The sequence below is a fragment of the Beta vulgaris genome, chromosome 6 (genome assembly GCF_026745355.1).
Source record: "Beta vulgaris subsp. vulgaris cultivar EL10 chromosome 6, EL10.2, whole genome shotgun sequence".
NCBI classification, from domain to species: domain Eukaryota; kingdom Viridiplantae; phylum Streptophyta; class Magnoliopsida; order Caryophyllales; family Amaranthaceae; genus Beta; species Beta vulgaris.
In genome coordinates, this window is record NC_079207.1 from 17,682,191 (window position 1) to 17,696,052 (window position 13,862).

The following is a 13,862-nucleotide window of genomic DNA, read 5'->3' on the forward strand; positions in this document are numbered from 1 at the left end:
TCAGTTTTTCAAGATACTAGAGGAATTGGTCGCAGTTTGTGTTTCAAGTAGACGAGTCATCTAATTTTCTTGGATTTTTCGGGAGCCATGTTATTCTCTTCTTTCTTTGTCATTCTAGTATTATTTTTCCACCTAAAATCCAGGTAACTAGCATCTCTTCTAGCATATTAGGATAAGAGTAGTGATTTTGATAGGATTTATGTTAGTAGGCTAGAAAATCATGTTATTAGGCTTAGGAATATGTTAGGATGCTATTAGAATTGTTCTTATTGTTATTTTTTATCCATATACATGTTACTATCATGTTAGGATTTTATAAATATTATTCTTCATGCCTTTTGTTACGCTTGTGATGTTATATGTATTTTTATCATGAAAGTATCAGGAATTTGTGAAAAATTGGTAACATGATGTTAGGGTTATGTTTTAGCATGTTTGTTGAATGTTGTTTAAGGAATTCTGGTGGTTTTGGATGAATTCTGGTGGTTTTAATGTTCTGAAATTTATGTATTTTGAGCTATGATTCATGTATTTTGTGATTAATCATGTTAGAATAGTATATATTTGTTGAAGTATCATGTTTGGGGGTTATGTAATTTATGTTTCATGTTAATCCTCTTGTTAAACTAGTTAATTTCTATGGTAAATTCATATATTAGCTTGGGTATACTTTGTTATGGTGTATGAGTATATGTGGTGAAAGTTTGGATGAAATTTCATACCTACTGTTGTGCATGAGAAAAAGAAACAGAAGGTATTTCACGGCTCGCGACCAGTTTGGACAGTGTATGTTCAAAGTGTCATATCTCAGTTGTTTTACATCGGAATTGAACTTATGACCATTCGTGAGAAAGCTATTGAGATCATCTTTAACATACTTTTCTCATAAAAATATTGTGTATGCTAAAAGTTATGTCTAATTGAAGTTGCTACTTGTGATTAAAATCATTTCTAAAGGCGTAATTTGTTGTGTTGAAGCATGTTGAGACTTGTTTTGAGGTGAAATCTTGCGGCGGAGTTTTTTTTGAAGAATTGTTATATGTTTTATGTATTTATTCATTATGATTATTATTTAATTTATAAAACTATTACTTTGGGAAGAATAAATATTGTTGAATTGAGACTCTTGGGTTGTGATCCTAGTCTCTGCTGATTGTAGGTGTAAGGCCTTAAGGGCAACCTTATTACTTTTATTTGAGGGTTAATTGATGAATAAATTATAGTATTTATTTGTGGAACTATTTTATTGAGATTAAGATATCCGGTGGGATAGATGTAGTCTCCGGTGACGAACATGTCAACCACCTAGGTTGCGATTTAGGGGTATTACCTGGGTTAATTGTTGTCGTCCGAGAGGTTGGGAAGTACTAAGCTGGGTACTATCCTGCATCGGGAGTTTGACCATTCTTAGACACAGGTAGTAGGGAACGTAAGCCCATAGGCTGTCTGGAGATTTCGATCTGACAAACCTTAGAAACTGGGTTGCGTTCCACTTGCATTCTGCTCTTTCTCAAAACCTATTATATTATTTTGTTTAATTATTTTGGAGGCTTATGCTATGGATCTTGTATGACTATCTTAAGTTCATTATTGTTGATTTACTTATTGTTATTAGAAGCATGTTGTTCTGTAGTAACATTTACTTTAACTTCACTTAAAATTGTTATTTGGATCCTATATTGGGCTGGGAGAGCTGTTAGTTACTCCCCACTGATTGTGGATATTTGTTGTATATTTTGCAGGTTTTTGTTCATGGGGGTTTTCTTCGATTTTGGGCTCGGGTTGAAATGCAAGAAATAATCTATTAGGTGTTTTAGTTTTAGACTTCTTTTAGTCTGAGATAGTTTTCTCATTTCGATTTTAATCTAAGTAATTAATTAATTTAAGTTTGTTTGTATCACTTAGTTATTTAAAAGCATTTCTTGTAGCACTGACATTCCTAGAAGACGATGTTTCCGCTGTCGTCCTATAATACTATTATTATTTCTTTCTGTATCGCTTTGAAATTCTGGGGTATTACATTATGTAGTAAATCATACAAGAAGACATATAATCCTCCTATTTCTTATTCATTTTATTAGATTGTAGCGAAATAGAGATTTCTTCCTAAATGGAGAAGAAAGCGATCGAGACAACAGCTTACCCAGCGCCAACAAAGAAAGCTAAATGAATCATCATCTCCAATCCGTTGAAGTTCAGGCTGACAAATTAAACCCATCCAGAAGAAAAATGAAAAACAAAAAACAAAAGAGAAAAAATTCAGTACTCGATCAAGTGTTATTATCAAAAATACATACATTTAACATTTCATTGATTGCAAAAGGTTGCCTTTGTTATGCAATGGGAGAGAAAACAAAGATGTAGAGATTGAGAAAATAATAAAGGTTAAGATATACTACCTCTGTATTCTTTTAGTTGCATCATTTGCTTTTGTGGTACTATTAATTAACCAACTTTGTTATACTATCTCGTATCATTATATAAGAAAAAACATAGTCAAGTGGGTCTTATTAGATTCGTCTTAATGTGAGGATTTCAAATATCAAATTTTTATAATTTTTACTTACACCCAATAAGATATACTTCATCCGTTTCACAATAAGTAAAACATAGAGAAAGTACACATATACCAAGGAATATAGAGAGAGAAAGTCGGGACCATAATAAAGTAGAGTGATCAAACAAATAGGTTGTGGTTCCTTCTTACTTTTTGGTAGAGCTGACAATCAGGTCAGATTAGGTCAGTTTCAGATTGACTTGATTTATATTTCAGGTCACTTACCCTGACCCAAACCCGACCTGATTTATATTTCAGGTCGAAAACCTGAACCATACCTGACCTTAAATTTTTCAGGTTGACCTGAAACTAACCCAAAATGACCTGAAATAAAAATTTAAGTATCCAATGATGAAAATACAGTGGGGTGATTTACTCAATTACTCTAGGATTTTGATTGAAGTGAGTTGATGATTTAGTGATACTATGTAGTCTATAGGCTATAGCAGAGGAGAAGTGGAAAAGGAAAACGCCGTGGAGTGATTTACTCAATTACTCTAGGGTTTTATGTTTTAAGATCCAAAAATTAGACTTGGGCTAATATTATTATAACATAACCGACTAAGGGCTAACCCAACATAATCTAAGTTATTTCTAAATCGGGTCATTGTAAGTTATTTCCAGGTTCAAAAGGTAAACCTGAACCTAACTCATTATATTTTCAGGTCGGGTTGGGTCGACCCTTTTTTTTAAGATCGAATATCTCAAACCATACCCGGATTTTTCAGGTCAGTTTCAAGTCGGGTTATCAGGTTGAGTCAATTTTTGTCAACCCTACTTTTTGGTGGCATATTTGTAATAAAAGTAAATTTTTTTTTATCATTTAAAACATGGTTTCACTTATTATGAATAGGTCAAATAAGGGAAGTGCTTCACTTATTGTGAAATGGAGGAATTATTAACGTTCAAAGAAGTGTCTCGACAAAGGTGAAAAATCAAGTGTTGCAACTAAAAAGACACAGAGGTACTAGTAAAAAAAAAAATGTAAATTGACACATAATTTAGCATGAGTAAAATTCTCTAATAGAAGTCGAAAAAAATCATGAGCAAAGAGCACCCAAGAATCCAATATATGAAATATAGGAGAGTACAATATACCTAAGTATTATTAGGTTGAGTATAACAATTAAAACTCTCACTGTATAATAAATTTGCGAAGGAGTAATTAATAAAAAATAGTACTGGAATAGGGAGCTAAATTTGTTACTTGGTCGAGTGGTAAGATTTGTTACTAGAGGAACTTTAGGGGTCAAATTCCCTTACCCTCCCTCCTCCAAAAGGTCTTTCTTGTATAGCTAGATTGCTCATATTAACATGTCGAGGTTATGATCCTATATATAGGTCACTTCTGCTTACCAATTTAAAAAGGGAGGAGTAATAGTATGGAAAGCTATTGTGATGGAAGTCTACTTTACTTCGGCACCCTCTTCTACCTCGAGTGTCGCTTGTCGATTCAACACAATGCGCGCGATACCTGGAAATGGGTGTCGATACGTGTATCAGAAAACTGTCGCCTATCGGACACTCATTTGGCAAAAGTGAGAGAAAAGGGGGAACAATTGCCTAGTTCATTGCAATTTCTTTCAAAATTGAAATTTAGGATTTTTTTGTAAACCCTAAATTTGCTAATTGATGTCAAATTATATAAAATGATCTCTTTGTACTATGTTAGGGCCTTTGCGCAGGTGATTGAGTAGCACCAATGATTTGATTTTCTCCATTTCATCTCTACGGCAACGGTGAGGAGAAATAAAAAACTCTTCATATTTTTTCCGCAAAATTTCCTTTGCAACTTTGTCAAATTTGTAGACTAATATGTTTAAATTTGTCAAGTTATCTGGTACATCGGTCCAATTATTTAATAATATGTTTTTGTGTGTGGTGTTCAGCAAAGAAGAGATGTGAGAGCTACTGGAAAGAATTCCAAGAGTTGTACTTCTGTGGTGTATAGTATCTTTCTAATAAAGGCAGAAGTTAATTATAACATTTAACAGTATCCCTCTAATTAATTTGAACATAATGGGCCTTTATCAAACCCAAAACATATATTATATATTGAACTACATATATCGAAAAGCTTTGATGCGTTAAACATAGACCTCGTGCTTGATTAATCCTTGTGTCAGATAATTCAAGACATATTTCAATAATTTTGTATAAGTAAAAGTTACTTTATCCATTATAAAGTAAATGTAACACTTGTCATATTTTGGATGTTTTAAAATACATGCAATGTTTACTTTATTTGGCATTGATTTCTCTCTATTTCTCTTTTCATCAAAAGTCTTTTTTTAAATTTATCTTTATCTCTCTCAGTCCTCTCTTGGTTCTTGCAATCCGTTTTGTGTGGACCTAGTTCACAGTAAAATTATTGTACACCAAGCTCACACACGTGAATCGAGACAACTTACTATATACATAGTAACCACTATATCACAAATATATACACTATATAAGAGAGAAATATACTATATCATAAATAAATACACTATAAACACAAAGAAATGCTAGTAATTCCAAATAAACACTATAGCTCTTGCAAAAAAAAAAAAAAAACACTATCGCACACATAAATACATTATATCACATACAAACACACTATATCGAAACTAACAATATTATCATAATCTTCTATAACAGGGGTTCCATTGTACAATAAATTATATTATATAGAATAACACTATACCACAAACAAATGCACTATATAAGAAAAGAAATACACTCTATCACAAACAAACACACTATATCACAAAGAAACAATATCACAAATCAACATACTATAGCACAAATAAACACACTATACCACACACAAACATACTATATCGAAATCTGATTGAAGTGATGGACCAATTACTAGTTCCTGATAACATTTTTGCATCTGAATTTCTGAAGTATGACAATATTGGCAAGCTATCTAAGGGATAACTATGAGTAAAGCTTCAAATGAACTGATATAATAGAAAGTTCAGTAAGTGATGCTTAGTGAAGCATAAATTATATATGAGAGATTGAATAGAGCTATTCAAGCATGGTCCAACTATTATATACTTCTATAAATTAGTACTTAGCTTGTATATTCTTGTCAGAATTCAGAAAGTGTTAGAAGCTATCGACCCGAATGACTTTTTATATATTATCAGCTTTGTTTTGATTTTTTATATATTATTGTAATTAGGGTTTGTAAATATTATTTTTATTGAATATATAGCGGTTTGGTTTAGTTGTATTTTGTGTTGTTATTGTATTTCAATGCAGCAATAGTCTCCTTGAATGAGAGATTGATAGTGGATGGGTTTGTTGTTGGTTTTATTCTTTTAAATTTAATTGTAAAATGCAAAAAAAAAAAAAAAAAGAATTTTTCTACACCAGGTCATATTGCTACGGTTTTGACCAGAAACCGCAGCAATATACTGGATTTTTTCTAATAAAAAATGATAATATTGCTGCGGTTTTGTGCTAGAAACCGCAGCAATATGTTGAGATATTGCTGCGATTTAAAATCGCAACAATATAATTAATACCTATTGCTGCCCCCTTAATTGTTGCACGCCCAAAACCGCAGCAATATGGCACTTTTTAACCGCATCAAATAGCATTTATTCTACTAGTGAAATGAAGCAGTTATGAGAGAGAAACTGAAATGACAAGGAAATCTAAGAAGAGAGAAAGACAAAATAGTATAAGTTGTAATCATTACAACCTACGTAAGTAGGGTCTGGTGTAAGGGATGCAGAAATGGCTGATTTTAAAAACTGTGTTATGAGATGTGATTTGGAGGATATTAAATCTTCAGGTTGTTATTTTACTTAAAATAACAAGCAGGAGGGTATGGATAGAGTGTTTTGTAAATTGGATAGAGTGATGGGGAATTCAAAATGGATTGAAATGTTTCCTACAGCAGAGGCATATTTCATGCCAGAAGGTTTGTTTGATCACTCTCCAATGTTGGTGACAGTGTATCCTGAGATTAGCAGAGGTAAACTGCCCTTTAAATATTTCACAATATGGAGTAAGGCTCCAGGTTTCTTGGAGAGAGTGCAGGAGTGCTGGCAGACTCAGGTTGAAGGTACAAAGATGTTCCAAGTGGTGAGAAGATTGAAATTAGTAAAGGAGGAGCTTAAAAAGTTGAATAGAGAGGTTTCTCTCATATTCAGTGTGCTAATGCTGAAGCTCTGAACAAGATTAAAGAATGTCAAAAGAGAATGCATGAAAGGGATATTGAAGCTGGGGATGAAGAGATAAAGGCTGTAGATGAGTATAGAAGAGTCCATGGAAACTACATATCATTTTTGCAGCAAAAAGCCAAACTATCTTGGCTAAGAAATGGTGATGAAAATACTGCAGTTTTCCATAGAGCAATTAAAGAAAGAAAGTTAAAGAATACTGTCTATGGGATAAATACAATGGAGGGGATATGGGTGGATAATGCTGATTATGTGAATGAAGCATTTCTAAATTATTATCAGAGCTTACTTGGTACTGCTCGGAGGTATACTGGGATTGTTTTTGAAGCAATAATTGCAAAAGGTCATGTGTTAGATGAGAATCAACAGAGAGCATTAATGATTCCTATTACTGCAGAGGAGGTGAAAAAGGCTTTGTTCTCAATCCCAAATGAGAAGTCTCCAGGGCCTGATGGGTTTAGTGCTGGATTTTATAAGGACTTCTGGTCTGTTGTGGGTCAAGATATCACTGATGTTGTAATGGCTTTTTTCCAATCAGGGAAGCTGCGGAAGGAATTAAATGCTACCGTCTTAGCATTAATTCTTAAGGTTAAATGTCCAGCAAATGTCTCTGAATTCAGGCCTATTGCCTGTTGTAATGTACTTTACAAGTGCATTACAAAACTGTTGTGTGTAAGAATGAAAAGTGTTCTCCCTGATATAATTACAGCTAATCAAGGTGATTTCATCCTGGGAAGATTTATAGCTCACAATATAATGATCTGCCAGGACTTAGTTAAGCAGTATGGTAGGAAAAATTCTAGTCCTGGAGTTATCAGAAAGATGGATATGAAGAAAGCATATGATTCTATAGACTGGAATTTTATGAGGAGAATGTTAGTTGCTTTGAAATTTCCAGAGAAGTTTATTGAGCTGATCATGGAGTGTGTGAGTTCTCCAAAGTTTACTTTGTTGATTAATTGTCAGTTGCATGGTTTCTTTGAAGGCAAGAGGGGTCTTAGACAGGGTGACCCAATGTCTCCCCTTTTGTTTGTAATTTGTATGGAATACCTAACTAGAACACTTGATTTGGTGAGTGATTCTCCTCATTTCAGGTTCCATCCAAATGTTTGGGAGTGAGGTTGCACCACTTATGCTTTGCAGATGATGTCATTCTCTGTTGTAGGGGTGATTTTAAATCTGTCTATACAATGCTTCAGGGATTTAAGCATTTTTCAGAAGCTTCTGGTCTAGAAGTTAACAAGCAGAAGACTGAAGTTTTCACTATAGGTATGAGAAGAGAGGAGGTGCAGAGAATATTAGATGTCTCTGGGTTTAGCCTTGGTCACTTTCCATTCAAGTACCTAGGTGTGCGTGCCAATTAGCTTTAAAAGAATCTCCTCAAAGGATTGTAATATTTTGACAGATAAGATGTCTGCTATGATTCATACCTGGAGTAGTAGACATTTATCTTATCAAGGAAGACTCCAGCTCTTTAATTCAGTGCTTATGAGTATACATGTATACTGGGCACAAGTGTTTGTACTTCCAAGGAAGATACTAAAAGAGGTGGAGAAAATGTGTAGAGCTTACTTATGGAGTGGTGATGCATATAGTGCTAAGCCAGGGAATGTTGCTTGGTCCCAGGTGTGTGTTCCAAAAAGGGAGGGTGGTCTGGGCCTGAGGAAAATTCAGGATTGGAATGTGGTTGCAATGGGGAGATATGTTTGGGCAGTGGCTCATAAAAAGGACAATCTTTGGATTAAGCGGGTTAGTGAAGTGTATGTGAAAGATCACAGGTGGTGGGATTATAGTCTTGCTACTAGTAGTAGCTGGTATTAGAGGAAGGTTTGTGAGGTCAAAGAAAAACTGAAGCATGTTATTTCTGAAGAGCAAATGTTGCAAATGAACTCTTTCTCTGTGAAGCAAATGTACAAGAAATTGATAGGTGAGGAGGATCGTGTGGAATGGGCTAAGATAGTGTGAAATAGGATCTCTATTCCCAAGCACAAGTTTTTCATGTGGTTGGTCATGAAGGAAAGATGCATACTGCTGAGCATCTAGCTAGAGTTGGGGTGTGTGAATCTCCAGTTTGCCTGATCTATGGTCTGGAATCTGAGGATCACAAGCATCTTTACTTTGCTTGGCATTACAGTAGGAAGGTGATTGAATGTCTCAAAGCTTGGCTAGGAATTGGTGGAAGGGGCATTAGTGTTCAGGAGGTTACAAGATGGATTCATAGAAGTCGCTCTTCTAAGCTTCAAAAGCAGGTCATGCTAGCTGTCATTAGTGCTGCAATCTATAAAATCTGGTGGGTTCGAAATACAATGCTATGGCTACAAAAGGTGTTAAGTGTTGATCATTCTGTCAATTTTGTTCAACGTAATGTAGTGGAAAGAGTGTACAGTATAATGCCCAAGAAAGCTTCGAGCTGATAGAAACTGGTTGAGGAACCTAAGCTTGGCTCTGTCTAATTAGTATTTCCTAGCCTAGGTTGTATGGTTTGGTGATTATGGTATGAAAAGCCTTTTCTTATTGAGCAAAAAAAAAAAAAAAAAAAAAAACGTAAGTACATAACATCTATTGGGTGCATACTGATTAGTGTGACTGGATTCATATAAGTTTTTTTATGGTTCTTGTACCTCCCCTCCCCCCTGCCCACTCTCCACCTTATACTTATTTTAGAATGTAAGAAGTATAAAAAGTTGATTTTATAAAAATATATGATAAGACCAATATAACAAGATCTTGTATTACTATAAGAAGGTCAAAGTCATGATACAATTAAAAATGGAGAAAATATAAAGTTTCTTCAACAACAAAAAATAGTGTGAACATATATCCGGAAAGAAAGATCATACCATATGGAAATAGCATCTAGGGCTATTTGTGCATTCTTCAGATTTCCAGTCAAAAGTATCAATATTTTGTAGTACCAGTTCTCCAAGCTGTTCAAAATTGTATACACTTAACGACATGGATAAACACTATCAAAAATTTAATAACTACTACTTAGGGCCTGTTTTCCCCAACTTATTTTCAGTTCAGTTCCTGTTATAACCATTTTGTTAAATATTATTATTATGTTGGTATAATTTATTTTACTAATTACTCTTATTATTATTATGATTATTATTATTATTATTATCATTATTATTATTATTAATATTATTTAAATATATATCATTACTATTAAGTATTATTATTTTGTTTATTATAGCTTTACTCATTATTATTACTATTATTAGGAGGAACATGGTTTAGGTCAAAGCACAAATAAACCCACTTTTTTTAGCCCATAAACCAATCAAATCGCGTCAAGACGGTTTATGATGTAATTTTCGCGGTCCAACCCAATCATTATTTTTATTACTAAATATTTTTATATTATTAAATCTAATAATTAAAATAGTAATATTAATGTAGTTCTTAGATATTATTGTTATTATATATCATCATCAAGTATTAATCTATTAATACAAATAATATAACATAATTGTTATTAATTATCATTATTATCATTAATTATTATTATTAATATTATTTATTTATAACTATCATTTAAAAATATCCAAAATACTATTATTATTATTATTATTACTATTATTATTCATTATTATTACTTATTATTATAATTGTTATTTAATATTCATATTATTATTGTTTAAAATATTATTTATATATTTATTACATTCAATTTAATTCAATTTAATTTAATCTAATTCAATTCAATTCAGTTCAGTTCAGTTAAGTTCAATTCAGTTCAGTTCAGTTCAGCTCCAATAAGTTCAGTTCGGTTCAGTTCAGTTCAGTTCAGTTCAACTGTTTTTTGCCGAAAAGAACAGACCCTTAAATATAAATAAAAAATAGTAAAAAAGACGAGATTTGAAAATATTATGCTATGGATCCAAGCTCATATATAACGCTATAAAGTATGTTAAGAATGCGTTATCTTTACCTTATTTTTTAAGATGTGTATAAGGTAAGAAAACGTATCTTAATTAGGGTGCGTTCTATTCAACTTATTGGCCCTGAACTTATTGGACCTTATCTGAACTGAACTTATTGAACCTGAACTGAACTTATTGGAACTTATTAAACCTGATTGGACCTGATTCAACTTATTGGACCTGATTGAACCTGATTGGAACTTATTGGAACTTATTGACCTTATTGAAACTTATTAGACCTTATTGGCCCTGATTGAAACTTATTAGACCTTATTGGACCTGATTGAAACTTATTAGACCTTATTGGACCTGATTGAAACTTACTGTAAACCTGTACATATCTTCATTTTTAAATACGTAAAGGTTACTTGTTGAGTTTGAGTTTGGTTATATATCTCCCTCCGTTTTATATTAATGGGTTACACTTTGACATTTTACACAATTCATAAATTTCACTTTGACCATCATTTGTGATTTATATGCGGATGAAAATATAGTATGTAGGATCTTGTTAGATTCATCATAACATGTATTTTATTAATGTGTACTTTTTATAATTTTTACAAATACAAATTAAAGATATATGTCCTCAAAGTTTTGCACTGACATGCGTAAAAAGTATAAGTGTATAGATTAAAATGAAACGGATGGAGTAGCATATATAGATAGAGGAGAAGAAGAGGTGGGGTATACTAAAAACCAATGTTTGCCTATAAACTAAAATTCGGGGGACACTTTGGTCAATGTATAGGTTAATGTAGGTGCTGGTGGTGGTTGGTGTGTTAAAGGGTTTGGTTTTTGTGGTGTTTTGTTGGATCTTTGTTGGTGCTTAGGCTTTTTGGTAATAATATTACTTACATTTTAAAAAATAAAATAAAATTATAATGCATACAGATAGAAAAGCCGTATTATGAGTTTGAAAGGGTACAACCTATTAAATATTAAATAATATGTAAACAGATTCAAGATCATCTTAAAGCAAGCCATGTTGTGTGGCATATATCCAAAATTTAGCGAATAGTCTCCAATTTTCCATAATGAATGCACGAATTATTAAAAGGTTTAGAGAATTACCAAAGCATGACTCCAGAAGCAACTGATAGTTTGAAAAACTCCCAAAGACCAGAAAAGGCCTCGATGGATAAACCATTCCAAGTAAGTGGACATCCACCAAAAGCAGTATAACCATACATTCCTATTACCAACACCCACCATCCACAGTTCTGCGTGATGGCAACTCCGATGATTCCGAACTTAAGCACGGAAACCAACAACCAGGCCACGGATAAGTGAACCACCAGCGCTATGACTGAGACGCATGCCACGACGCCAGCCTTGAGCTGGCATTGCAGGAACCTTTGTAGTGGGAACTGAAAGGCATAGCTGAAATGAACCGGCAGCATCCAAAGAGCCGCTGTGCCAGCCAACTCCGCGACATCATCTGCTTGGCCGAGGAGCTTCATTAGAGGAGAGGCAAATATGTACAAGGGTAAGAGTAGGATGCAGCATATGAATAATACTATCCATGATCTTTGCATGTAAATTCCCAACATGTGGTATTTCTTTGCTCCATATGCTTGCCCACATAGTGTCTCCAAAGCACTTGCCATCCCTAACTGTGTGTAGCAACAAAGGTAAGATTTTAGAGAATCTACCAAAAAAATTTGTAGCCATTCTAATTGTTCTGGATCTAAACATTAAATGATACTATCTCTGTTTTTATTTAGTTGCAACACTTATCTTTTTGCACAAACTTTAAGAAATGAGAAAAGAGAGTATAATTGACCCACTTGCCCCTACTACTAGTACTATAATTAAATGGGGAAAGAGTAGGTGAAGACTGAAGTAAGGGTAATATAGTCAAATTATCCCAAAAGCTTTCCTAAAAAAGAAAATGTTACAACTAATAAAAAATACCTAAAAGTAGAAATTGTTGCAACTAAATAAAAACAGAGGTAGTATTAAGCAAGAAATATGAATTCTCTTTATAAAGGTAGACCAATATTAGATTATAAATTTCCTCACTCATAAAGGAGAATATTTGATATAATTGAAACTTGTATTCCATCTACACATTAGACACAACATTATTGCTGTTACAAATCATGTATGCAGTATGCCATATGAACAAATAATATCTAGCAACTACTATTATTATATCAAATTAGCAGTTATCATTTTGAAACTGGGTTTATATTTAAGAATCTAAATAACAATGTTAGTATATATTACTCTCTCCATTTTATTTTTTATTTCGACTGTCTGGAATAATTCGATGATTGAGAAAAAAGATAGTCATGCAATATTTCGGTATCATTATAATCATAATCTTTTCTTAAAATAACTAAAGACATTGATGATCAAATATACTTTGAAAAGTGAAAACCATGTTAAAAGCAAACAAGAACACATCATATTGAAGCAAATGGAATGTGTGCAAAAATTTATTAATGCATCTTAAATTTTACATTACCATGAGTCCGTAGTCCAAGCCAACAATGATATTGCAACTGATGGACATGGCAGCAAGCTCAAGGTCACCAAGATGGCCGGCAAAAGCTTGGGTTACAACCAAGAAACTGTAGGAAGCAACACGGCTAATGATAGACGGACCGACGATATGCCATAACTTGTCGGATTCAGCCCATACTCTTTGTACAAGAGTGTTATGTTCAACAAAAGCACCATCTCCATCTCCATAAATTGTAATGTTTCTATCTTGCAGCAACTGCTTTGATGATGCAGGAGGAGCTCCATTATCTGAAAGGTTGTAATTCTCCAACAAGGGAACCTTTTGGTTTTCCAATTTCTTGGAACTATTGTCACTAGACATAATTTTTATGATTATTACAGGGTCTAAAATTGCTTATCTTTTGGGGGAGAGAGAGGAGGAAGGTTGCGGGAGAAAGAGAATAATTAGAGAGAACAAAACTAAAGCGTGCATTTTTGTTCCCATTCGAAAAAATATTAGAATTGTAGAGTAGTCCAAATCTTATTTCCTACCACTCAATACTACTTTTATGCCACTTTTTTAATGGGATGATTTCAACTTGTTATATTCTTTTATTAAATGGTGGGTCATAGTGATAAAACCAATAAATAAAAAAAAATAGTATATAGATTATTGGACATTATATTCAAAATCGTGTAATGTCACTAATATAAGCATACTAGTTTTGAACTCGTTTATAT

The 13,862-nt window shown here is 33.1% G+C and overlaps 1 protein-coding gene across 1 annotated transcript in view; it reads right to left on the reverse strand.

The window, feature by feature from the left end:
* LOC104896048 (protein DETOXIFICATION 27) overlaps positions 1-13,662 on the reverse strand; it is a 30,100-nt gene extending 16,438 nt beyond the window's left edge. Inside the window, exons 1-4 of the mRNA XM_010682732.4 lie at positions 13,144-13,662; positions 11,745-12,286; positions 9,582-9,668; positions 2,144-2,200 (exon numbers count right to left, since the gene is read on the reverse strand). Of these exons, the coding sequence (XP_010681034.2) occupies positions 2,144-2,200; positions 9,582-9,668; positions 11,745-12,286; positions 13,144-13,503 (1,046 nt within the window). The 5' untranslated portion in view covers positions 13,504-13,662. The remainder of the gene's footprint in view (positions 1-2,143; positions 2,201-9,581; positions 9,669-11,744; positions 12,287-13,143) is intronic.
* Positions 13,663-13,862: the final 200 nt, after the last annotated feature.